The following is a 24,749-nucleotide window of genomic DNA, read 5'->3' as shown; positions in this document are numbered from 1 at the left end:
AGTGGTTAAGAATCAGCCTGCCAGTGCAGGGGACACGGGTTTGATCCCAGGTCCGGGATGATCCCACATGCCGCGGAGCAACCAAGCCCGTGCGCCACAACTACTGAGCCTGCGCTCTAGAGCCCGCAAGCCACGAGTACTGAGCCCATGCACTGCAACTACTGAGTCCGAGTGCCGCAACTACTGAAGCCCGCGCACCTAGAACCCATGCTCCACAACAAGAGAAGCCACCACAGTGAGAAGCCCGCGCACCGCGACAAAGAGTAGCCCCCGCTCGCCGCAACTAGAGAAAGCCCACACGCAGCAACGAAGACCCAACGCAGCCAATAAATAAATGAATAAATAAATAAATAAATTTTTTTTTAAAAAAAAGAATGTAACCTGTAGAGAGAGACTGCTTATTTTTAAAAAAGAAAAAAAAGAATCTAATGGAAAAAACATGCATGAACAGATGAAGAATTTCATCAGTGAGATGGGAACTATAAAACAGAGCCAATGGTAATGCTGAAGTGAGAATCACAATATCAGAGATGAAGAATTCTTCCAATGGGCTTATGAGCAGAATGGATATATCAGAGGAAACAATAAGACTGAAAACAAAGACAGGAATATGAAAGACCGGGAAACACATTTCACTCTTCATTGGAGAGACCTGTAGCTACATAATCCCTCCCTTCCCCGGCCCAAGTAATTTGAGCTTCCCTGCTAGGGCAAATGGGACTGCCTCAGAGAAAATCAGAGCAAGTGCCACCAGGTGCCACTTACAGCTTCTCCTCTAGTCAGAAAGGAAGGTGTGGATAATAGTTTAATACACTTTAGGCTCTTAGATCAAAGTCAGCTCCTTGTGTAAAGTAGGCTAGAAATAGAACTCTGGATGTCGGGGTGCTGGTGGAACTCTGGAACCCACGGAGAGCATCCGAGCCCTCCGAGAGGTTCTGCCCTACAACCCTCCAGCTACAGGGCACCACCGAATCTACACGAGGGGTTCCTTGTCATCTTCTCGTCGGTGGGGAAGCTGGTGCCCATCCTCTGACCCTCAGCAGGTTCTAGATTCAGGTACTGGGCAAAAAAATCAAATGGAATATCTACCAAATTTCCTTCCAATTTGGAGATTCTAGAAATCCCCAGAGTAAAAGAAAATTTTTAACGACTGCTCCTCTCTCAGGGTTAAACCGTCCACCTTTGCCAATCTGTCTGCTGGTTTACTTCTATTCCTTCATTCATTTTCTCATTCACTCACTCAACAAAATACGCGCTGTGAGCCTCGTACATGACAATCACGTCTCTCTTTCTGTGTGTTCCCTAGTAGTCGGTGGGCAAACTGAGGGCAGGCTCTGTATTTCACTCAGGCTTTTGCGTTCCCGCGTTGCACGTGGTTGAGAAAGGAGGGGAGGGGAGGAGAAGGGGGGAAGGAAGGGGAGAAATTGTTTTCTTAATTTCGTTTCTGCAGCGGACTGGGCTTGTCTCCCTCTCCTGCCCCACTTTAAGATTTTTCTTTTTTAGCTGGTTCTTGAGCCAACCGGAATTTGTTTACAACTGTTCCCTTGGCAGTCATTAACCTTTATGCTTTCGCTCTTGATTAAGAACTCAGAGCAATCAAAATCCCTGTTTGTTTAAGACAGATTTCTAAATGGGCTTGCTTCCTTCACTAAAAACAGAAACAGGGCATTTCAAAAAAAAAACCACGTTGAAATAGAAAACTTGAGAATATGTTAAATAAAATTTAAAGGTGTGTGTGATTTTTGGTTTTGGGGGGAGTGGTGTTGACAGACTACAGAGATTCCACAAGAAAAACTGGGGCTGACTTTTAATTTTCTTTTCTCTTTCAGAAGGTATGAACATTGCAATTGGCAGGACAAGACTCCACCCCACGGTCTCCAGTCCTGGGCTGGTACCTGAGCAGCGGCCAGTGCCCCAGCACCTGTCAGGACGCGTCCAGTCCTCACTGCAAGATGCGTGAGCCCGAGGTCCATGATCCAGGCAAGGAGGAGGGTGAGGTATGTTTGCTTTTAAACCACGAGGAAGTTCCTTAAAGAGCTGTGCCGAGGGTCGGAGCTCAGGCGATATTCAGTGGACGTGAGAACAAAGAATGAGCCTGAATGCTCTCCCCCAAACACGATTTATACAGTTACGGCAAGAACTCCAAAACCAGCATTACCACGCAGCTCCAGGGCAAAACATGTCCTATTTATATATGCATTGGATCAACATTCACTGTTGAGCCGTTTCTGGAACTTATCAGGAGGGCACATCTGTCCTAGATTCTGAGCCACTGGAGGCCAACAAGCTTGGCAGTCAGGCTCGGGGGCCAGAGCCACGAGCAGGAAGGGGTTTAGTGACACATTCGGAGACCAGGCTGGTGCATGCAGCACCAAGAACTCTCACGTCCCTTGACACACATCACCCCACTTAATCCTCACGGCAAGTCTATAGGATTGGGGGTTTCATCTCGACCGAGGCTCAGAGACGTTAGGTAATTTGCTCACGGTCACACATAGGACGTGAAGCCAGGGCCGGCCAACTGCGTAGCAGGATCATCTAACCTCGGCCCCCCTACCTCTCACTGTTTATCGAATGTTGGAAATGATGCCAGAAGGGCCGTAGGCATAGGGCACAGGGCCTCGGACACTCGTCCCATTTCTGTCTTCTCCTGAACCCGTCTCTGAACTTCATGCTCTGAGTTTACATTGCCAGCGGGGTGTGAGCACACACGCAGATGCACTCAGCCCGTAGCCCAGCCCAGCTGTGGTATCGCCAGCGGCACCAACAGCGATCAGACGGCTCAAGACTTTGCTGCACTCGGGAGGCCTAGCCTCGGGGGGCGGGAGGCCCGTCTGCTCCGTCTGGGAACCCCTCCACTGTACGTAGTCTTGCCAAGGGGGTTTAGCACTGCAGGGGCTGGAAGCCGGCTCTGCAGAGCCCATCAGACCGTTGGGAATTTCTGCTCGTGCTTTGGTTGCATCACACGCATGCCCGCTTGTGTGTGTGTGTGGGGGGGGCGTCTTTGCCCCTTGGTCGTTTCCGTTCTGGCTGAGGCCACATGGCCGTCTCTAAACCTTATGAAAACATAATCTGTTTAATCTCGCGGAGGACCAGGTTTGTGTCACTGAGAATGGCTACCCTCTAAATGAAATAGAACACGCAACAACGCTTTGGGGACCAGATAAAACGGTGGAGGGCTTGGGGGGCTTTTTTCTAAGAGAACACGTTCTCAGCTGACGAAGCATGTAATGAACACAGGTGCGGAGAAGCCCCCTGCCTGCCCCCGACGCCTACATGCCCAGACCCCGTCTCTCCCCCATATTTTACTTAATGTGAAGGAGAATCAATATGATGCTGAGGAGTCTGAAGGGTACAAAAGCAGTCAAAACGACTGGCCTGGCTGGAGACCCGCGGTCCCTGCCCCTGCGTGGACGCCGGGGATGAATGACCCTTATCAGCTTCCAGCCCCCCGGACAGCTCTGCGGAAACTCAGCTTCTGCTGCTTTTGTTCATTTTCCATTCGCACCGTGTTCATTCTCTGCCCGCTTTATCTCCCACCAGCCACGCGGCTTATTTCCTCTCTGTGGAACCCCGCTCTTGGGACCAGGGGAAAACATTCAGAGAGAAGGATCCAGAAAGCGTCGCAGGCAAACTCCAGAGGCACAGCAGCTGTGTCCGCGAGAGCAGCTGCTCAACCTCAGCCCTCTGAAGCACGTTCCCCCGCAAACGCTCAAAAAGGAATACATTTTAAAAACCCAACAGAGAGTCAACAGGCGACTTACAGTGGATTTTGAAGTCTTTGTACTGTCTGTCCTCAATGGCTACCACGTACAATGCTGCCCGGTCTGGAAACATAAGCCCTCCGGGTTTCTGTTGATGAATTGTGGAGAAATGGGTCTCGTAATCTATTCACCTGACAAAGACATCGCATTTTTGAACCGCACATAGAGTCGCCAGACAGGCGCCCCCTCGCCAGTATTTCTCACTCAGCCGACTGCCCGCCACCTTGGCCGGGACTGGGGTTGGGCAGGGAAGCTCAGTTTTGACTTTGGTACGTGGGAAACTCAAGGGGCCGAGGTAGGGTCAATGGGACACACGAGGAGGGGCAAAGGTGTGTCCAGTGAGGGATGGTGGAAGATGTTTTGAGTTCTGAGCCTGGAGAAGCCAAGGTCAAAAGCACACTGGGCTCTCTGGCAGCCACGCAGGTCCCTAGCACTTGTTGACCAGCAGAGACTTTGGACAGCAAAGAATGGGCGTCAATTACACCAAAAGAGGCCAAGGTTAGACCTAAGGAAGCTCACTCTGTCCCCAGAAGCAAATCTAGTTTAAAGAGAGGGGCCCGGCAGCGGTGGCGGCGGGCGGTAGGGCGGAGCAGCCAGGCAGCCGGCAGGGCGGCGAGGGGACGGCATGCAGCAGGCTCACCAGCCACTTGTCCCTGGCGAAGATGACGGTGTTGAGCATGGACTCGTAGAACAGGCAGTAGCCCATCCACTCGCTGATGATGATGTCCACCTTCTCCACGGGCAGCTCCACCTCCTCCACCTTCCCCTTGAAGATGGTGATGACTGGAAAACAAGAACCCCACGGCCACACTTCTCGGGCACCCTGACCGGGAGCCAGGAGCACCCCACAACGGGACCCGATCGATCTACAGGTGTCAGCGCTGTTCCGGTTCTCCTTCTAGGAGGCAGCGTGTCTCCCCCGTCGCCGGGCTAGTCTGCCCTAAGAGGATCGAAAACCCTTTGCACGTGCCCCCCACAACGTACGGAGCGGTTGCTGTGTGCCTGGCACCGCGCTAAGCCCAAGACAGGCCCCTGCCCTCTAATCGTCCAACAAGTCTTTGAAGTAAACACTCTATTCTTATCCTCCTCTTTAAGGAGACTGAGGCCTAGAGGGGTAAAAGGATGGCGTGCAAACAGAGCCCGGGTCTGATAAGCAGCAACTCGCACTTACCCGAGTCCCCCCACCCCCATGTCAGGTTACCGTGATGATTCAAACCCACAGCAGGAAGAGAGGCTGCCTCTCCTACCCCTGTATCTGTTCACAGCCCAGGCTTAGCCCCAGGGGGTGCCCACCTAGAGCTGGAGAGGGAGGAAATTTGGTGTTTTGACAAGAGCATGGGCTTCGCACTCAGGAAACCTGGGTTTAAGTGCGGGAGCTTCTCATTACTAGCTGGGTGTAAGTGCGGGAGCTTCTCATTACTAGCTGGGTGTAAGTGTGGGAGCTTCTCATTACTAGCTGTATGACTTTCCGCAAGTGACTTGACCCAACCGAACTCCAGTTCGCCAGAGAACAACCAGGGGAAGTGATATCTACGTAGTGGGAGGTTGTACTGAGGTGATGAAATGTCACAGGTGAGGTGCAGGCTCGCAGTTGGGGCTCTAGAGAAGGCAAGCATTATCTGGCACCATCTCCTTGGTGACCGGCCAATGGAGAGGTAAAGGGGGTAAGATCAGGACAAAGGGCCTTCTCTCAACGGCCTCTGCTCCCGAGTCCCTTCCAAGACCCATCCCTCTATGGCAGGAGAAACTTCTCAGTTGAGTTTTGGATCATTTGACGCAGACATACACAGCGTTTTGGAATCTCCTTTCGCATTCACTGCTGTAAAGATCAGAGCAAAACTATCTTAGATGCCACTGGCTGTGCAGTTGACACAGGGTGATGTCTTGGTTGGCTGGTCCCATCAGAACCTTTCCTCTGGAAGGAAACTGTCTGCACCATCCTCTGAAAAAACCACCCAATGCCTGAGCTTTGCTGGGAAAACTAAACAATGGCCTGTACTCAGGAGTAAAACACAAAGGAAAACAAAACACCACCTCTGTCCTGAATCTGAGTTTCCCGAAAATGAATGTGGATGACAGACTCCTAGATGGCAAAGGGCACTCAGGTCACTGGCTTTACTCCCGCCCGCACAGTGGATGGCGCTGGGGGGCCCACCAGCAGTGTCTAATGATGATTTGCTCTCCAGGGTGTGGTGTTTAATCGAAGCTTAATCCGATAAGGCCCCTCTGGAAGGAGCAGGAGTCAGGCACTTTGGGGGCAAAGGGGGGCTCTTTTTTTTTTTTTTTCCTGCAGATAACTTTAATAAGGCATGGGCTGACGGTTGGTTTGTGGAACTAAAGGTCGAAGAGGGAGGGCGTCGCATCTGGCTGGCTCGTGCACTGTTGGATCCTTTGCAGCCGAGTGGAGTCCAGGGCGCGGGCCCCCTCTGCAAAGCGGCGGTGTGCCTCGCCGGTCAATTTCCGGAGGCAGGATCGGGGCCGTGTGCTGGTCCCACCCCGCGTGCCGAGCGCCACTTTCTCAAAGCCGTCTCGGAAACAGAGATCGTGAGGCACGCGATCCTCGCAGCCTTCAGGAGCCGTCCGGAAAAAGGGTAAATGCTGTCGAGGGAAACTGTGGATCTGTCGCACGTTGAGGCCGCAGGGGGAACCGTTTCTTAACGCCAGTGCAATTAGGTGGAAGAAATTGAGGGGGGGGCCGGGACCGGAGCCCCCACCCCCCCTCCTGGCTGTTGCCTTGCCGAAGCCTCCGACTCTGGAGGGGGGCCCTTTGGTAAGGGGACGGGAGAGCCACGGCGGAGCTGTCATCCTGGTCCGCCTCCTCCTCTGTGAGCTCCCAGTTGCTGGGGGAGAGGCAAACCGCCTCCGAGGGGGATACTGGTCTCCGGAAAGTGACGGCGGCCCCACCACTGTGGCCTCTGGGCATTTGGCAGGCTTCTTCCTTCGGGGGCGGCTGAGGGCACGCTGGCCCCTGACCGCTCTCCGGCCTGCCCGGTCCCCCACTTCTGCGCACAAGCCCTGCCCCTGGGAGGGAAGGATGGGAAGGGCTAGTCTTCGCCCAAAGGCTTGGAAGGGGAAGGGGCTGTCAAAGCTCTGCTCCTCGGGGGCTTGAGACCCGAGGGCAGGAACTCAAGCTAGAGCAGGACCCAGGATGGAGAAAGATCATCCACAAGGGGGCGAAGCGCGGGGTTTTGGAAAATGCAAATAGAGTTTAGTTCTTCTTCCGGAAAAGAGCTGGCAGGTATATGCCGGATCCACCTACCTAACCATCTGCATGCAAAGCCCGGTTTGTCTTATTTTCGTAAACATTCGAAAGTGTTTTCTTTCTCTTTGCACGTCTCTTGAAGGCTCTTCCGTCATGTCTGCGCGTGACTGTGGGGCAACGGGTCGGTCCCTCCTCCTGCGTTAATCATGACCTCCCTGAGGCCCAGGAAGATGTTTTCTCCTGCCTCGGGTGCCCCATGGCCTCCACTCTGGGTGCCTAGGACAAGGCTCACCCGTGATTCCACAGACAGGACTCCACAGGACCGTGGGAAGCAGAGCTGGACAAGAACTTCTAACCCAGTCCAACAGGCAGGAAGGTACAGAATATTCATCGGGTGCCCCCCACCCAGCGAGAGTGTATATGCTGTTCCTGCTCTCTGCACAAGCCCTCCTATCCATTAGCTGCTTATCCTGATCAATATGCATACAATAGATGATAGATAGATGATAGGTAGATAGATAGATAGATAGAGATGATAGACAGATACAGATGATAGATAGATAGTATAGGTGATAGATATAGATGATAGATAAATAGTATAGATGATAGGTAGATATAGATGATAGATAGATGTAGATGATAGATAGATACACAGTATAGATGATAGATAGTATAGGTGATAGATATAGATGACAGATAGTATAGATGATAGATATAGATGATAGATAGATGTAGATGATAGATAGACAGTATAGATGATAGATAGATAGTATAGGTGATAGATATAGATGACAGATAGTATAGATGATAGATATAGATGATAGATAGATAGATGTAGATGATAGATAGATAGATAGTATAGATGACAGATAGATAGCTAGAGAGATAGAGAGATAGACAGAAGATAGATCATAGGTGCAGTTGATCACAGAACAGCAAAAATCACAGTTTCCGCCTACCAAAGGCAGAAGGAATCAATTAGCCCCCTACAGTGCTGAACGGCCTGGACCTCTGTCCACTTATCACCCTTCTGCATCCAAACATTTCTGGGCGCAGGCATGACCCCGCCTCAGCTTGGCTTGTTGAGTAGATGGGCCCTTGTGAAAGGGAAGACGCACACCTCACTTGAGTCCAGCTGAGGCCTGGATTCCAGACCCCTTTCACGCCCTCGTCCAGGTGCTTCTGTGCAGGATGCAACCTTCACAACCTTTCCGCTTGGGTCCCGGAGGCAGACGACTTACATTCTCGTTCCATCTGACAAGCAAACTCCATCACATAGTTCCTTCCCTCTTTTCCTCCATTTCCTTATTGGGGTAAAAGGGGAGAGAGATTAAACCTAGGAATCCCTAAGATATTTTGCAGCTCCAACAGGCTTTGAGTCCTCAAACATGTATTGAGCGAGTAAGTGTAACGGCATTCTGCGAAGTTTGCCAGTGGCGACGGCTGACTTCAATGAAGAAGCAGTGCCTCCATGTCCAGTATGACTCTGAGTCGCAGCAGTTCCTCAATCCCGATTCTTGAAAAAGAGGCTACATTGTCTCTGTGGACCCAAACACAATCACCCCCCTGAATCATCAGGGATATTCTTCCTGTTTTCCATGGTCGCCACTAGCAACCGCTGAGACTCCCCGATGTAAGTTTCCAAACTGCAAAATGCTGCCTCTTGTGGTGGGGTTGATGGCAACCAAGTGGGGTCACTGGGTTGTCTCTGAGGCCTGTGTGGGCACATGCAGCCCCGGGCATCTCGTCTCCATAGCAAACCTTTTCGAGGGGGATCTTAGCCACTGATATGTAGGCTCTGATTAGCTACCGGCTGCAGAACCCCACTCCCAATCTGGATCCCACATCGTTAAGACTGGATCCGTTCTCAGGGTGGCGCTGAGGTCACCCTCTGGAGCTGTGTTTCTTTTCCATAAGGATGATGAAATTTTGTTCAACCGGCTGTGACAGGACCCTGGCTGGTAAGTTTCGGAAGGATTTGTCATACGTACGTGTGCAATGGGGACCCATGAGCTCTAACCTGGGAGGTTTTCCCCTGTAACTTCAAGTTCTCAAATTAGACACCCAGATATTCTGGGGGGTTGTTTGCAGTGGGATCTTTTTCTTTTTGTCTTGAGTGATTATTACAGAAATGCAGTCACTCTGATTCCTGGTCCCTCGTTTGACTTTAAAAAAAAAAAAAAAAATCAGCCCAGACCCACCTCCTCTGGGCCCCTACTGTGTCAGCTGACCCCACAGAGCCCGAAGTTCACGGTGTCCCCGTTTCAGGCCCCTCCCCGGCTCGCAGAGCAGACCCTGTGCCACAGAAGAGTGGACATGGGGGTCGTGAACGTGAGGACAGGGAGCAGGTTACCGGGCCGTGGAGCTGCCCCGATGCCACCCACCCCCGTGGCCCCAAAGCCACGTGACCCACACGCCTATTGGGGCGACACAGAGCCGGCTGCACACCCCTCCTGAGGGCCTGACCCACCTGCGGCCTCTGATCCCCTCCGTTCCGCTGACTGTTTCAGCTTCCTAGTTCCAGGATGGAGCAGAGCCCTTGACTGCTCGCTGAAACCCTTACCAAGCGAATGATGGATGAATAAGCAATTTTCAAAAGAGGGCACGGGGTTCAGAGACAAAAGATCTTCAAACTAGTCCTAATTCTGAGAGTAAAACACCGGTAGCGTTTGACTAGCTTATGGCAGAGTGATTTCACATATGTTACCTCGATCATCTTCACGGGAACGGGCGTGGTTGGTTTTATTGTTCCATTTGTCTAACGAGAGGAGCAGAGTTTGGGACGTCAGAAGGGGAGCCAAAACCTAGGCCTGTCGTGCAGCCTGGTACACGTCACCGACCTCCCTGAGACCCCTGTCCTGCATCTGCGAGCGGACAGAATCACGACCCGATTACCCACCGCTGTCCGCAGTGTAAACGCTCCCACCGCACCCAATTCCGGCTCACCCACGACGTCACCGGCAGCAGGGCTGGGAGAGAATCTCTCGCCGGGCGGCGTGAGTCGGGTCCGGCATGCCTGGGCGACCACCCCATCCAAAGCAGACCCCCAGTTCTCTCAACTACTCCACCCTGTCCTTCCAAAGCGCCATCACGGTTTTGTAATTCTATTGTGATGTTGTGTGTCCACTTGCTCTTGTGTCTGTCCCCTCCCTGAGACGGGAAGCATCCTGAGAGCAAAGACCTTGTCTGTGCCGTTCTCTGCCAACTCCCCAGCACCTGCAGCAGGGCCCAGAGGGTGGCTGACAACCGCTCCCCGCCCCCCCACCCCCACCCCCCACCTCCCCTGGAGTGGTGCACAAAACCCAGTCCTGAGATTATTCAAGGGCTGCTTCTAATCAGTTAGGAAGGCAGCCATTGCCAGGAGCCACTAGTACAGGTTCATTAAAAACAATTATATCTGATTAATCTCATGCCTTCTTTGGACAGGGCTATTAGTCAAGTTAATGAATGAAATAATCATAACAATAGCTAACATTTATTAGCTGCTAACTGCACATCGTACACTGTTGTGTTTTACAAAGGGCTGTGCTGAGAGACACTTAACCATTGGGCTCTCCAGGAAAGAAGCCCTGATTTGTAGCATCTGCTGATTTCTCCGTATAAATACTCCCACTGTGGCCAATTTCAAGCCACCAAAGTGCCTGCATCCGTTCCACAAATTCACTGAAAATTTAATTACGGGCCCCAGCACGCAGCGATTTTACATACGGTAATCATGACCCTCTGTGGTCCGTACCGCTATTATCCCCATTTCACAGAGCAGGAAACGGAGTCACAGGAGGTCAGGTATCCAAGATCACAAGCTGATCTGCGGGAGCTGAGTGTGAACCGGCCAGAGCTCTGAACCGCCGTACCAGCCTTCCACAGGGGTCTGACAAGGCATCCCCTCCACGGCCTCACGGCGGGGAAGCTGACCAATGCTTGTGTGGATTCACAGCTGCTCCCCGACTGTATGCAAAGGTGCTGATTCAGAGCTGAACCGGAACAGCCCATGGGAGCTGCCCCGCTCCCCCAGGGCTCCTATCAGTGTGTAGATGACACCACGCACGCAGAGAACAGTGACCCCCAAAGAGTAAGGCTCTGGGCACTCCAAGTACTCTGTACGGAAGGACCAAATCTAACAACACGAGGCTGGACGTGAATGTAAAGTGAGATTCGCAGTTTGGATGCAAAATGTCCCCGGACGGGACACAGGTTAGGGGCTGCTGCTCGGAAGGCACGTGAGGGTAGAGGTTGCAGATCGTGGCTGATGGCAGCTCAGCGCCAGTGTGGCACGGTGTTCCCCGCAGCTGCTAAGCAAGCTGGAGATGTTAGCAGGGAGGCATCTGGGCCCCTCCAGCCGCCGGGCTGGGTCCTCGGGCGGGGTGAGAGGGACACTGCAGCATGGCCAGAGGAGAAGGGGGCTGAAACCAAAGCAAAGTGTGAGGGAACTGGGGGGGGGCCTGGATCTGTGGGAGAAGGGCTGCCCGGTGAAGGGGCGCCCCCCTCGTTCTCTGAGGTCCCCAAGCGACGACACAGAGCATCGGTCAGGCTGCAGGAAGGCAGAGGCTCCACCTCAGTGGAAGGAAGCGCTTCGGACAGTCACAGCCCCAGGCGGCTGGTAGAGGGGTCCCTATCAGGGGACTCAAGGACCAGACGGCTGCAAGCACGGAGGGATGTCACAGGAACGGAGAATTCAAGCATCGTCTCTAAGAGGCTTGGGGCAAGCGGCCAGGAACGAGCAAAGTGCAGAACTGTAGGTCCGTCCTACATACCGGTCCTTCCTTTAAGTAAGAAGGACCTACAGTTAACGCTCGTGGTACGAGGCGCCTCACGTGTATTACAGCTCAGCCCCCAGGAGCCCCGCAAGCTGTGCATGGAGGCGTCTCCTCCATGGGGAGCCGCCTGACGAGGCCCTTCCTACCGCCTCTCTGTGCACCGTGCTGCTCTCCGGCCTCTCCCTCTACGGCACTGGCGCTCCAGGGCCGAAGAAGAGAAACGTCTCAATCCCTGAGCTCCTCGGTCACCTTTCACAAATGAACCCGCATTCCTAAGCATCCCGGCAGCCCGCTGGTCTCCTGGGCAGGGAAAGAGACGACATGGGAGCGCTGTCGGTGCTGAAGTGCAAGAGGATAGCCTGAGCACGTGTGTGGGCCTCTCGGTGGCAGGAGCCCCGTGGAGGCTGTGCGTCTGCAGGTGGCTGCGTGGAGGTGTGCGTCTGCCCGGGAACAAGCCCATCCCGGGAGCCGTACGGAGGTGGAGAGGGAGGGAGATTGATTGATTCTGGGTAGCAGGTATTTTATGTCCTGGGTTGTTATTTATGTCTCTACACCTACGCTCCCGAGACCCACACAATTGGCTGTTGCAGCGTTTCAAAAGCATTTCCATGGAAGCCAAGCTGTCCTCTTTCTAGTACACGTGCCAAGGCAGCGCGAGCTAGGGCCGAGGACAGCGCCCCGGGGGCCTCGCCAGCTCCACCCACCTGTTGCTACCCGCCCCCACCCCCGGCCCCGGGGAAGAAGAAATAGAGGCGGCATTGCCTTGAAAAGGCCCCCAGGACCGTGTGAGGAGTAGGACAGGCACGGGGCACGGACAGCACTTTGTCCCTCCTGGGCCGTCACCTCCTTAGCACAGAATCAAATGTGAGCCATCAAAATACAGAGCAGGGAGCGATTCCCTCCGGGAGGCACGGGGCGGGCTGAGCAAACCAGATGCCACTAGCACACGACAGGCCAGGGGGTATCTGAGGCCCCTCGGAGGGACCTGCCTGGGGCGGGGGGGGGGGCGCTGTGTGAAGAGGGAGCCTGGCTGCACCCACCGGAGCCTGAGCCCAGAGGCGAGGTGGTCATACGGGGAGCTGCCCAGCATGGGGGTCGGGGCCCCGCGCAGGGTGGCAGGTGCGTGGGCAGGAGGCGGTGACAGTGGGCGACTGTTTACATATGGGGACTGACCCGGTATGTAAACATATCAAGAAGGATGAGAGCCAGGGTTTCACTGTCAGAGGATGGAAAAGGGGGAAAGCTGAGAGGGAACCGCGAGGTGCTGAATTAGAAGCAGGGGTATCACATGCAGGCGTCCTGGACGATGTGCACAGATGCGGAGACATGCTTTATGTCAATGTGTGTCCACAGACGCGACACCACAGACATGAGCACGTGTGAGCACACACACACACTTTTCCCACGGAGACAGTGTGGGAGCCTCGACACCCTAAAATCAAGGCGCACACCTAGCCCCATGTCCTCATTTCTAAACGCCGTGGTCCACTCAGAGGATTCAAGACTCCGCAGAGAAATGGCTGATTCTAGAACAGCGAGTGACGTGGAAAGTACGAGATGAGCCTGGAATGTTTGTGCCAGAAGATAAGAAAGCTCACACAAAGTGAAGGGGGTACATGGACAGGACACAGAGGCAGCTCGAAGATGCTCCCAGGGACCAAGTCAGGGAGAATTTGAGCATCAGAGCAAGTACCGACACTAACAGTTATAAACGATTGAATGAGACCAGGGCTTCCCTGGTGGCGCAGTGGTTGGGAGTCCGCCTGCCGATGCAGGGGATGAGGGTTCGTGCCCCGGTCCGGGAGGATCCCACGTGCCGCGGAGCGGCTGGGCCCGTGAGCCATGGCCACTGAGCCTGCGCGTCCGGAGCCTGTGCTCCGCAACGGGAGAGGCCACAACAGTGAGAGGCCCGCGTACCGCAAAAAAAAAAAAAAAAAAAAAAAAAAGGCAATTAACGGGGAGGAAGGAAATATTTCCATGGTTCAAAGTACCTCTCCCAGAAAACCTTACTAATCACTAACGAAGGGGGGAGAAGGCTGGCGGACATAACCCAGGCCAGGGATCAAGGCAAACACCGTCGCAACAGGGGACACATGTACACTGCGAGGACGCCACCCAGGACGCCATGAGGATATGCAGCATCACATCCGAGGCGTCCCTCCAGGACGGGCGACCTGGATGCAGCCGTGAGGAGGTGTCCCACCTCCCCAAACTGAGTGACATCCCACAGAACGCCGGCCTGCGGTTGTCAAGCATCGAGGCCACAAAGGTTTATGGGAGTCTGACAGTTCCAGCTGGAAGGAAACCAGGACAGGAGGACAAAGTGCAGTGGGCGGGTCAGAACCAGGTCCTCTGGCCGAGAAGGATACACTGTTGCACCGAAAGCCCGCCTCAGGCGGAGCCTAAGCACGAGACCACGATGGCGGTGGCCGTTGGCCTCCCGATTTGGATGGTTGCGCGTGGCTACGTAGGAAGCGCCCTTGTTTGCAGGAAACACGCACTGACGCGTTTAGGGAAGACGGGGCATCGTGTCAACTGCCTGCTCCCAGACTCGGAGGGAAAAACAGCTGTATTTGCCCCTTTTCTGTAAACTGGGATATTCCGAAGGGTAAAAGAAAGAAGAGGAAAAGGAGGAAGGAGAAAAAGGAAGGGGAATAAAAAAGTTACAAGAGTTGGAGGCCGGGGAGGGGAGGAGGGGCCTCGAGGACCCCCGTGAGCCGGAGGGGCCTCTGAGGGTGCTGCCCCCCCCTCCCCTCCCGAAGGCCAGGGATTCCTCCCGTTTGCAGAGGACCCAGGTGAGCCAGGGAGGCTGGCCCACCAGACCCCAGAAGCTGGACGCGGCGAGAGAGACAGATACAGGGTAAGGGGGCTGGACAGACCCCCGAGGGCAGGAATCACCGGCGCAGAGACAGGGGAGGATCCAAATATGCTTTGGAGGCTCCTGAGGGCCCCCAGGGCTGAGACTCAGTAATTCCAAGAGGAATCTGATCCCACAGGTATTTGCACACACACACTCCCCTCCTAAGAAGTTTGAACTTTCACTTTCAGGATTGGCAGGCACTCCCCGTTGGTGCTTCCTTGTCAAACTAAACGCACTTTGGGTAAAAGTACAGGAACGGCAGCCCAGAGCAGAGGCTCTGCCCCACATCTCCTAACCTCAGTCTCCACACCTCTCAAGTGGGGAGAGGCATTGGCCGTATTTCTCAGAGTTGGGGGCGGGAGGTCGGATGCAAACACGAGGACGCCAGGCTCCGTCTCCCTCGTAGAGAAGGAATTGGCCGGTTTTCTTTCTCCGTCTTTCGTAGGCAGGTCGAGAGGTACCCCCTCTGTCCCTTCTGCACGGGTCAAGGACTTTCCCAACGAGTGTGCAGAGAGATCTTGCTCCCCCGAACCAAGGGAGATTGGACACCAAGCCGGAGGTCGGGGCAGGGGGAGGTGAGCCCACCTGTGCTCTGGATCTCACCCCCTCTTACCTTCTCAAAGTCCTTGCTTCTGAATTTACTTTCTCCCAGATCTGCAATTTTTTCTGTCTACCTACAGGACGATGGGATCGTACACACGTCTTCTTATCTCCTACCCTTAAAAACCAACTCCCTTCCTTGGCCTCACCTCTCCCTGTCGCTACAGTTCCGTTTTTCTGTTTCCCCATCACAGCAAAAGGAGCTATTTATAGCCCTTCCTTCACAGTCTCTCCTTAACCAACTCTGCCTGGACTTCCATCCCCACCCTCCACCCAGTCTGCGCCCGTTAAGAACCCCAATATCCTCCACGGTCGCAATCATTTAACGGTCACGTCTCTGTTCTTATCTTACTTGACCCCTTGGCATCCTCCTCCTTTACTCCTCTTTCCCGAAGGTCCATTGACCTCACTGACTGTATCTTCTCTGCCTCTTCTCCTCTGCTTGACCTTCAAATGTTGAAATGCGCTGGAGCGCCATCTTTGGCCCATTTCTCTCCTGTAGCTCTACATGATCCTTGAGGGAACTTGTTCTGGGGCTTTAAGTAACATCTATACGCTGAAGAGCCGCCCCCCCCCCCCATCAACCACAGAGCCTGACTCTCCCTGGAACTCCAGATTCGTATCCGAGTCTCACTCTACACATCCACCTGCGTCTCCCCGGGGATTGCAAACCTAACCCATGCCAAGGAGAACCCTTGATTTCCTCCTCCCTCCTGTCACTCAACATTCCACCATCCACTCTTACTCAAGGCAAAAAGCCAGCCCTGCTCCTGTCCTGTTTCTCTTGCCCCAGGCAGTCCGTCAGCGGGTCCTCTGGCCTCTACTTCCCAGCATCGCCCAAGAGGTCACTTCTTCCCGCCTCCACGGCTGCCACCCTGGCCACACAAGAGGCCTAACCTCCCCCCCCACCCCACCCCGGGCTGTGAAATAGCCTCTACCGGCACTCTGATGCCTACAGCCTATCCCAACCCATTCACCATAGACAAGTCTCCTCCCTTGCTTAAAATCCTTCAGAAATTCTTCATCATCCTTAGGAAAAGAGTCCAACCTTGTTCTCCTAGTTTATAAACCCTGAGTGTCCTGGCCCCACTCAGCACAGAGCCTGGGGACTGAATCTCATCCCGCTGACTGATGGGGGATACAGAAATTCTTCCGACCGGGCACCCTCGGATGGGAGATACAGAAATTCTTCCGACCGGGCACCCTCGCGAGAGTGAGTCTGTTCAAGACGGGTCCCAGAGGGAGGGGCCAGAGCTGTCACGGACACGTGGGAACGGAGGAGAGGAAGGGAAAGGAGCGCACGTATCTTTATACTCAGACTCCAGCCGCAAGAAGGTCCCGCTCCCAAGGGCAACCTACTTGCCAGGACAGCCCCATCAGCAGCAGGGGCCGTGGCGTGCGAGGACTGCATTTCTGCAAAGCAAGAGCCTGGGGTCCGGGGGGATGCCACTAGGTGGATGTCAAGAGAGGCAGGGCTAGGGTTCGTGGAGAGGGGAGAGGTGGAGGAATGGCCGCCGTTTTGCAGAACTCAACAGATGCCTACAGCTGGGGCCAGGCAGAGGGCTTGGAAATGAAGGATTTAGCCTCAGGCTGGGCTCCCTGGCGGCTGAGCTGGGACAGACGTGCCCTTGGCTGACCTGGCAGGAACTGGGACCCTCGGAGCCCTGTGAGCACAGCCCTGATAACGGGGCCTCAGCTGGCCTCCACGTTTCCAAGGCCAAGCGCTCTTATGTCAGTCTCTGCCCCCCAGACGAGAAAGTACGAGCCCCCCCAGCCCCTTCCATCCGCGGGAAAGCACGCAGAGGTAAGTCTTACTGTTGTCCAAGTGGTTGGCCTTAATGATCTTCTCTGAGTAGTCAGAAATACTGGAGCATTCAATCTAGAAAGGACACAGAGCAGAGGAGGAAGAATCACCGTGTGCCCGGGGCCAGTTTAACAGATGGAGGGGTGTGGTGACCCGCCCACAGCTGCAAGGCTACTTCGCGGCAGATGAAAACCTAACCCACAGCCCTCCCGACGCACACGGGCCAGCGGCTCTTCCGCTGGTCCGCCTTTGCCCCACCATGGAGGACCCAGTCTCTGAGCTGGGAGATCTGGGAGGGGCTGGCAGGCCTCGCTCGCCTGGCACAGCCACTGCCCTCCCGGGAGAGGAGGAGGCGGGAGGCAGAGACCGCCAGAGTGGCTGCGAGCCTCCCTGAGGCCACCCGCCCACCCCCAGCCCCCTCCCTGGTTAAACGGCACGGTCCAGAAGAAGGACCATCTGAAAAGGGCAAGTCCGGGCCTCAGGGCATCTTAAGATCCTTCCCCACCCCATGGGCAGACGCCTGTTAACTCTCATTCCTTCCGCAGGCTCCACCTTTGAAAGAATTGGTTCTTTTGAATCTAGAAGTCTTTCCAGGCTCCCCAGATCTCCTAAGCAAAGGGCCAAGGTATTGGAGAAATTCGCTGAGCATCCGCTGAGAGCAGGACCTTGTGGGAACAGCAGACCAAGCCCCAGCCTGGGGGTAGGAGGCCTGGGCCCGGCGGGGAGGCCAGGTTGCTGGAAACGCGGGGACAGCTGCCAGGACCTACGGCTGGAGCCCCGCACCTGGAAGAGAAGGGCGGGCAGCCCTGCCTTGCCCAGCTCAGCCCCGGGCTCCCTCCCGTCCGATTCCGGAGCTGCGCTGGGGCCTCAGAGCCACCCTGGGAGGGAGGGCGGGGCGTTACAGGGGGGGTGTACGTCCTGCCCCGAGGCTCTGTGAGCGCCTTGGAAGGGGAGTCGGTCCCTCGGCCAGAAGCCCCCATCCTGGAGGGGAGGCCCTGTGAAGGAAGGAAGGCTGGCCGGTGGGGAGGGGCAGAGTACCGTGAAAAGCGCAGGACTTGACCTTGGGCGTCCGGGCTGGCCCCGTACCCTCCACACGCACCTCAGGTGAGTACACCATAGCTTTCCTAGTCAAGGCTACAACAGAGGCGTCTTGAGACAGCTCAGGTGTCCCAGAGACCCCCTCCAGCCAAGGCCCCGGTACCTTCCGGGTCAGGCATGGAGGAGGATGCTGTTCCTGCCAGGGGCTTAGGGACAGCCACTGATGGGGAGACACGGGGACTTGGAGGGCTCTAGTCAACCGGGAGCCAGGGTGTCTCAGGACAGGCTGCAGGATGACCGAGCGAATGAAGCCCCACTGAAAGCTTCCCGCCAGCCTCTGCGTTGGGCTGTCCTGTGCACGCGCTGTGTGTTTGACTGCAGTGTGCCTTGAATTTTGATCAAGATGAATTCCCATTTTCCAGCCCTAGACCCACTGCATTTTTCAAATGTCAGCCGGAAGCTCAGAGCTCTTCTTTCTCAGTTTCTTCCCGGCTCCGGACCCTCCCAGCCCCCCCACCCTCAGGCTGTGTGCAGCTGCATTGTGGGAGCCTTCCCAGAAGGTCCGCCACTACCACCTCTAGCTGGAGAGGCAGCGGTAGCCAGAACAGCAGAATTAAATCTACCAACTTGCCTTCAAAGAAAAGAGAAAGGAGACCGTCTTGTTACCACCTAGGGCCCCAACTATACTAATAAATACCGAGCACCTGACTTACGCCAGGCGCCATCCTAAGCACTTGACTTATGTGTTAAAATCACTCACTCCTCATAGCCACCCCGTGGGCAAGGCACTGTAATTACGCCCATTTTATAGATGGGGAAACCGACGTCCAGAAGAGAAGCGAATTGTCCAGATCACACTTCTCGGGAGTGGAACCGTGGCGATTCCAACCACAGCTCACAGGTGTGGCCACCCTGCCCTGCCACCACAGCCCACAGTAGGGCTAAGGACTCTAAGGGAATGAGGGCACCAACACGGTTTCAGAAAAGCCAAAAGTCCTCTGCAAATGTCAGCTGTTCCAGGACAAGGCCAGGAGCAATGCCCAGGTGACAGGGAGCCGGGGAGCTTGCCCACCTCCTGAGAGCTATGTCTGGCCTCCTCCTGGAGGGCGTGGCCCCAGCAAGGCAGCGTCCCCGTCCCCGCAGAGGCCAGTGGAGGGAGTGTCATGCTCACCCCAAACACCTTCTTGGCCCCTGCTTTGGCGGCGAACATGGAGAGGATCCCGGTACCGCTTCCCACGTCCAGCACGACCTTGTCCTTGAACACGTGCTTGTTGTGATACATGGAATTCCGGTACGTGAGCGTCCGCACCTCGTCCTTCAGCATCTCCTGTACGGAAGGAAAGGGAGAGCCGGTGTACTCGGGGCACCTGGGCGCACACCTGCCGGGTCATGGGCCCAGGGCTGTCCCGACAGATTCCTCAGGGACCTCAGTTCTGTCACGAGGCAGAGCCACGGAAGAGTACAGCTGCGCCAGGGGCTCCCTGCATCAGTACACACAACGTCCTAAAACTCTGCCCCTCACAAGGCGAAAGATCGCCTCGTACCGTTAAAGAAGAAACTCACGTCCAGACCTGGGAAAGCTCCAACTTATCAAAGACCTAGGGCTTCCCTGGTGGCGCAGTGGTTGAGAATCCGCCTGCCGATGCAGGGGTCACGGGTTCATGCCCTGGTCCGGGAAGATCCCACATGCGGCGGAGCACCTAAGCCCGTGAGCCATGGCCGCTGGGCCTGCGCATCCGGAGCCTGTGCTCCGCAACGGGAGAGGCCACAGCAGTGAGAGGCCCGCATACAGCAAAAAAAAAAAAAAAAAAAAAAAAAAAAGACCTAAAGAAAGGAGCAATACAAACACAGCGTGAGAGATTTAAGTTAGACCTGAAGCAGAACTTTCTGCCATCATGAGAGAATTGTCGTGAAACAGGTTATTAAAGGAGGCTGTGTGTGTGTGTGTGTGTGTGTGTGTGTGTGTGTGTGTGTACTTTTTCTATTTGCTTGTTTTTAAGAATAGAAGACATGTTTTTGTATCCACTATTATTTAAGTGCTTTGTAATACGAGAGGAACTAGATTAGCCTTTACTACTGTCTCCAACCCAAGGAGAACATGATTCATCTGTGTATGGTGGTGAGGCGGGGATCTTCGTCCTTAAAGATATCAGCCAACACTCTGACTAATCAATAGTATTGGGATTTTTAGTATAATTTTTAATGTAACTTGCATACAGTGAAAAGCACAGATTTTAAATATATGGCTAACCGTACACCTGTGTAACCACCACCATAATCAAGATATAGAACACTTCCATCATTCCAGACCTTTCATGCCCATGTGCAGGTAATCCTCTCCCCCATTCCAGACAACCAAAGATCTAATTTCTGTCTCAAAGATTCCTTCTGCCAACTCCAGAATTTCATATAAACGGAACCATACAGTATGTACACTTTTGTGTCCAACTTCTTCTACTCAAAATTTCTGAGATGTCATTAATTTTACTGCATGTATCCAAGGTTGCTGTTGTTGCTGTGGACTAGTATTCCATTGTATGAACATGTCACATGTTCACATCCATTCACGTGATGATGGATATTTGGATTGCTGTGAATAAAGCTGTTACGAACATTCTTGTTTAAGTATTTTTGAGGATACAGACATCCCCGACTTACAGTGGTTCTTCATGAGATATTCAATACTTCATTATAAAGTAGGCTTTGTGTTAGATGGTCTTGCCCGAGTGTAGGCTGATGTAAGAGTTCTGAGCACACGTAAGGTAGGCGGGGCTCAGCTGTGAGGCTCAGTAGGTCAGGTGTATTCAACGCATTTTCAACTTAACATTTTCAACCTACGATGGGTTTATGAGGGCGTAACCCCACTGTACGTTGAGGAAGATTTGTATATCTTTTCATTTCTCTTGGGTAAATACCTAGAAGTGGGTTTGCTGGGTCTTAGGGGAGGTGTTTAATTTCATCAGAAACTGCCAAACAGTTTTTCAAAATAGTTGTCTATTTATGATCCAGAGTTCAAGTTTCTTCATATGCTGGCCACTTAGTCTTATTAATTTTTTAACATTTTAGTCATTCAAGTGGATATGCACTGCTACTGCACTGCAACTTTAATTTCATTTCCCTGATGGCTATTGATGCAGATAATTTTTTCATGATTTTATTGACTATACATATATATCTTTTGTAAATTATCAGTTTTGTCCTTTTTTTTTTTTCTTTCTTTTGAGCTATTTATCTTTTCCTTAGTGAATTGTAGGAGTTTCTATATTCTGGAAACAAATCCTTTGTTAGATATACATGTTATGAATATCTTCTCCCAATCCGTGATTTGCCTTTTCATCTTCTCAATCTTGTCTTTTGAAATGTAGTTTTTCATTTTGATAAAGACCAGTATTGGGGTTTTATTCTTTTACGATTAGAATTCTGTCTGTTCTGCCTAATCTTTGCCTACCCCAAGGTCACCAAGATATCCTCCTATGTTTTCTTCTAGAAGTTTTATAGTTGTGCCTTTTAGTTTGAGGTCTTTGATTCACATCAAATTAATTTTTATGTATGGTATAAGTATATATGTATATACATATGTATATGGTATAAGGTGTGTGAGTTCATTTTTTTTCATACAAATAGATGGTTCAAGCACCATCTGCTGAATAGACTATCACATTCCCCACTGAATTAACGTCCACCTTTGTCAGAAAACCAACTGACTATATATGGGTGGCCTTTTTGATCTGTTCCATTAATATATCAATTTAACTGTCATTTAACGACTGTAGCTTTGTATTCACTTTGAAACAAAGTACTGTGTGTAAATCCTCCAACGTAGTTCTCCTTTTACAAGATTATTTTGGCTTTTCTGCATCCTTTGCATTTCCATACATGTGTTAGAACCAACTTGTTAATTCATAGAGAACAGCCTCCTGGAGTTGATTGGAATTGCATTGAATCTATAGATCTATTTGGGGAGAATTAACCCCTCAGCGATCCTGAGTCTTACAACCCAAAACACTAAAATAGCTCTCCCTTTAGTTAGGTTTTGTGTAATTTCTCTCTGCAATGTTTTATAGATTTCCGTATAGAGGCCTTATAGTTCTTTCATTAGATTTATTTATTTATTTATTTTTGCGGTATGCGGGCCTCCCACTGTTGTGGCCTCTCCCGTTGCGGAGCACAGGCTCCGGACGCACAGGCTCAGCGGCCACGGCTCACGGGCTTAGTTGCTCCGCGGCATGTGGGATCTTCCCGGACCAGGGCACGAACCCGTGTCTCCTGCATCGGCAGGCGGATTCTCAACCACTGCGCCACCAGGGAAGCCCTAGATTTATTCTTAAATATTTTATTTTATGATACCTTATAGTATTGTAAAAGATATGTTTAAAATTTCATTTTCCAACTGTTTTATGTTAGTACATACCTTGACCTTATACGTTGCGGCCTTGCTCACCTCACATACTAATTCTAGTAGGATTTATCTGTAGATTCCTTTTTTTCTCTTTCCTTTTTTTTTCTGGCCACACTTCATGGCTTGAGGCATCTTAGTTCCCCAACCTGGGATTGAACCCGGGCCCTCGGCGGTGAAAGCGCCGGGTCCTAACCACTGGACCACCAGGGAATTCCCTAGATTCCTTTATTTTTCTCTGTAAAAAATATAATCACTTGTGAATGAAGACAACTTTATTTCTTTTTTTCCTACTTTACATGTTTTTTATTTCTTGCTCTTTCTTCTTGCTTTATTGCACTTGCAAAGGTTACCATGCAGTAAAATGCTGAACAGAAGAGAACACACATCCTTCTTTCGTTCCAATGATATATAAATATCACCACTGAGTATGATTTTGGCTGTGAGCTTCCCATAAATGTCTTTTATCAGATTGGAAAAGTTTTCTTGTATTTCCTTTTTATTTATTTTTTATTTTTGGCTGTGTTGGGTCTTCGTTTCTGTGCGAGGGCCCTCTCGAGTTGCAGCGAGCGGGGGCCACTCTTCATCGCGGTGTGAGGGCCTCTCACTGTCACGGCCTCTCTTGCTGCGGAGCACAAGCTCCAGACGCGCAGGCTCGGTAGTCGTGGCTCACAGGCTTAGTTGCTCCGCGGCATGCGGGATCTTCCCGGACCAGGGCCCGAACCCGTGTCCCTGCATTGGCAGGTAGATTCTCAACCACTGCGCCACCAGGGAAGCCCAAGTTTTCTTGTATTTCTAATTTGCTGAGAGCTTTTTATCATGAATTGGTGTTGAATTCTGTCACATGCTTTTTATACATTTCTTGAAATTGTATATGACTTTTCTTCTTTGTTCTTTAATATGTTGAACTCCATAGATCGGTTTCATATGTTGAACCAACATTTTGTCATGACGTATTATCCTTTATAATATTGCTTGATTTTATTTATAAATATTTTGTTGCAGATTTTTGTACCTATATTTGTGAGGGACATTGACCTGTAATTTTCTGTTACCTTCTCTGGCAAAGTTCTGCTGGGTTCATCACACAAATTAGGAAGTGTTCTCTCCTCATTTATTTTCTGAAAAAGCTAGCATGAGATTGATATTTTTCTTCAATGTCTAATAAAATTCACCAGTAAAACCATCTGGGTCTGGAGTTCTTTTTGTGGGAAAATTTTAAAGTATGAATTTCATTTATTTAATAGAGCGCTATTCTAGTTTTCTATGCATACTTATATCAGGTTTAACAAGGTATATTTCCAAGGAATTTATCCATTTCAGTTGAGGTGTCAAACTTATGGGTATAACACTGTCATAATATTCTCTAGTCACCTGTCAAATGTCTATATGATCTGTAATGATGTCCTTGCCTTCATTTATGATATTATAATTTTTGTTTTCTCTTTTCTTTCTTGATCAGTCTAGCTAAATGTTATCAAATTAATGAGTCTTTTCAAAGCCAACTTTTGGCTTTGTTGGTTTTCTCCAATGTTTGATTTCTACTTCATTGATTTCTGCTCTCATCTTTATTATTTCATTCCTTCAACTTAGGCTTTGTTTGCTCTTCTTTCTCTACCTTTGTAAGGTGGAAGCTCTGATCATTAGTTTTGTACATTTCTTTTTGTCTAATGGTAGCACTTAAAGCTATAAATTTCTAGGGCTTCCCTGATGGTGCAGTGGTTAAGAATCCGCCTGCCAATGCAGGGGACACGGGTTCGAGCCCTGCTCTGGGAAGATCCTACATGCCGTGAAGCAACTAGGCCCGTGTGCCACAACTACTGAGCCTATGCTCTAGAGCCCGTGAGCCACAACTGCTGAGCCCACTCGCCACAACTACTGAAGCCCATGTGCTAGAGCCCATGCTCTGAAACAAGAGAAGCCACCGCGATGAGAAGCCCGCGCACCGCAATGAAGAGTAACCACCGTTCGCCGCATCTAGAGAAAGCCCACATGTGGCAACGAAGACCCAACGTAGCCAAAAATAAATAAATAAATAAATAAAATTTTTTTTAAGTTATAAATTTCCCTCTAAAGATTGCTTTAACTGCATTCCACAAATTCTCATATGTTGTATGTCTTAGTCACTTCAGTTGCTATAACAAATTACCATAGAGTGGGTGACTTAAACATTTATGTCTCACAGTTCTGGAGAATGGGAAGTCCAAGATCAAGGTGCCAGCAGATCCAGTGTCTGGTGAGGACTTACTTCCTGGTTTGCCTTCTCCTTGTATCCTCACATGACGGACAGCAGAGCGAGGAAGCAAGGCCTCTTATAAGGGCATTAAT

General features: G+C 51.8%; 1 protein-coding gene and 1 pseudogene across 1 annotated transcript in view; both read right to left on the bottom strand.

Moving 5' to 3' along the window:
• PRMT8 (protein arginine methyltransferase 8) overlaps positions 1–24,749 on the bottom strand; it is an 84,114-nt gene that overhangs the window by 18,894 nt on the left and 40,471 nt on the right. The window contains exons 3-6 of the mRNA XM_059081380.2: positions 19,197–19,352; positions 16,999–17,062; positions 4,405–4,547; positions 3,765–3,852 (exon numbers count right to left, since the gene is read on the bottom strand). Of these exons, the coding sequence (XP_058937363.1) occupies positions 3,765–3,852; positions 4,405–4,547; positions 16,999–17,062; positions 19,197–19,352 (451 nt within the window). The remainder of the gene's footprint in view (positions 1–3,764; positions 3,853–4,404; positions 4,548–16,998; positions 17,063–19,196; positions 19,353–24,749) is intronic.
• LOC131766751 (forkhead box protein R1 pseudogene) lies at positions 6,098–9,682 on the bottom strand (annotated as a pseudogene).

This window comes from Kogia breviceps, chromosome 12, assembly GCF_026419965.1.
Source record: "Kogia breviceps isolate mKogBre1 chromosome 12, mKogBre1 haplotype 1, whole genome shotgun sequence".
Lineage (NCBI taxonomy): Eukaryota > Metazoa > Chordata > Mammalia > Artiodactyla > Physeteridae > Kogia > Kogia breviceps.
The sequence above is the reverse complement of the archived record's forward strand: the minus strand, read 5'-3'. Positions and strand labels throughout refer to the sequence as shown.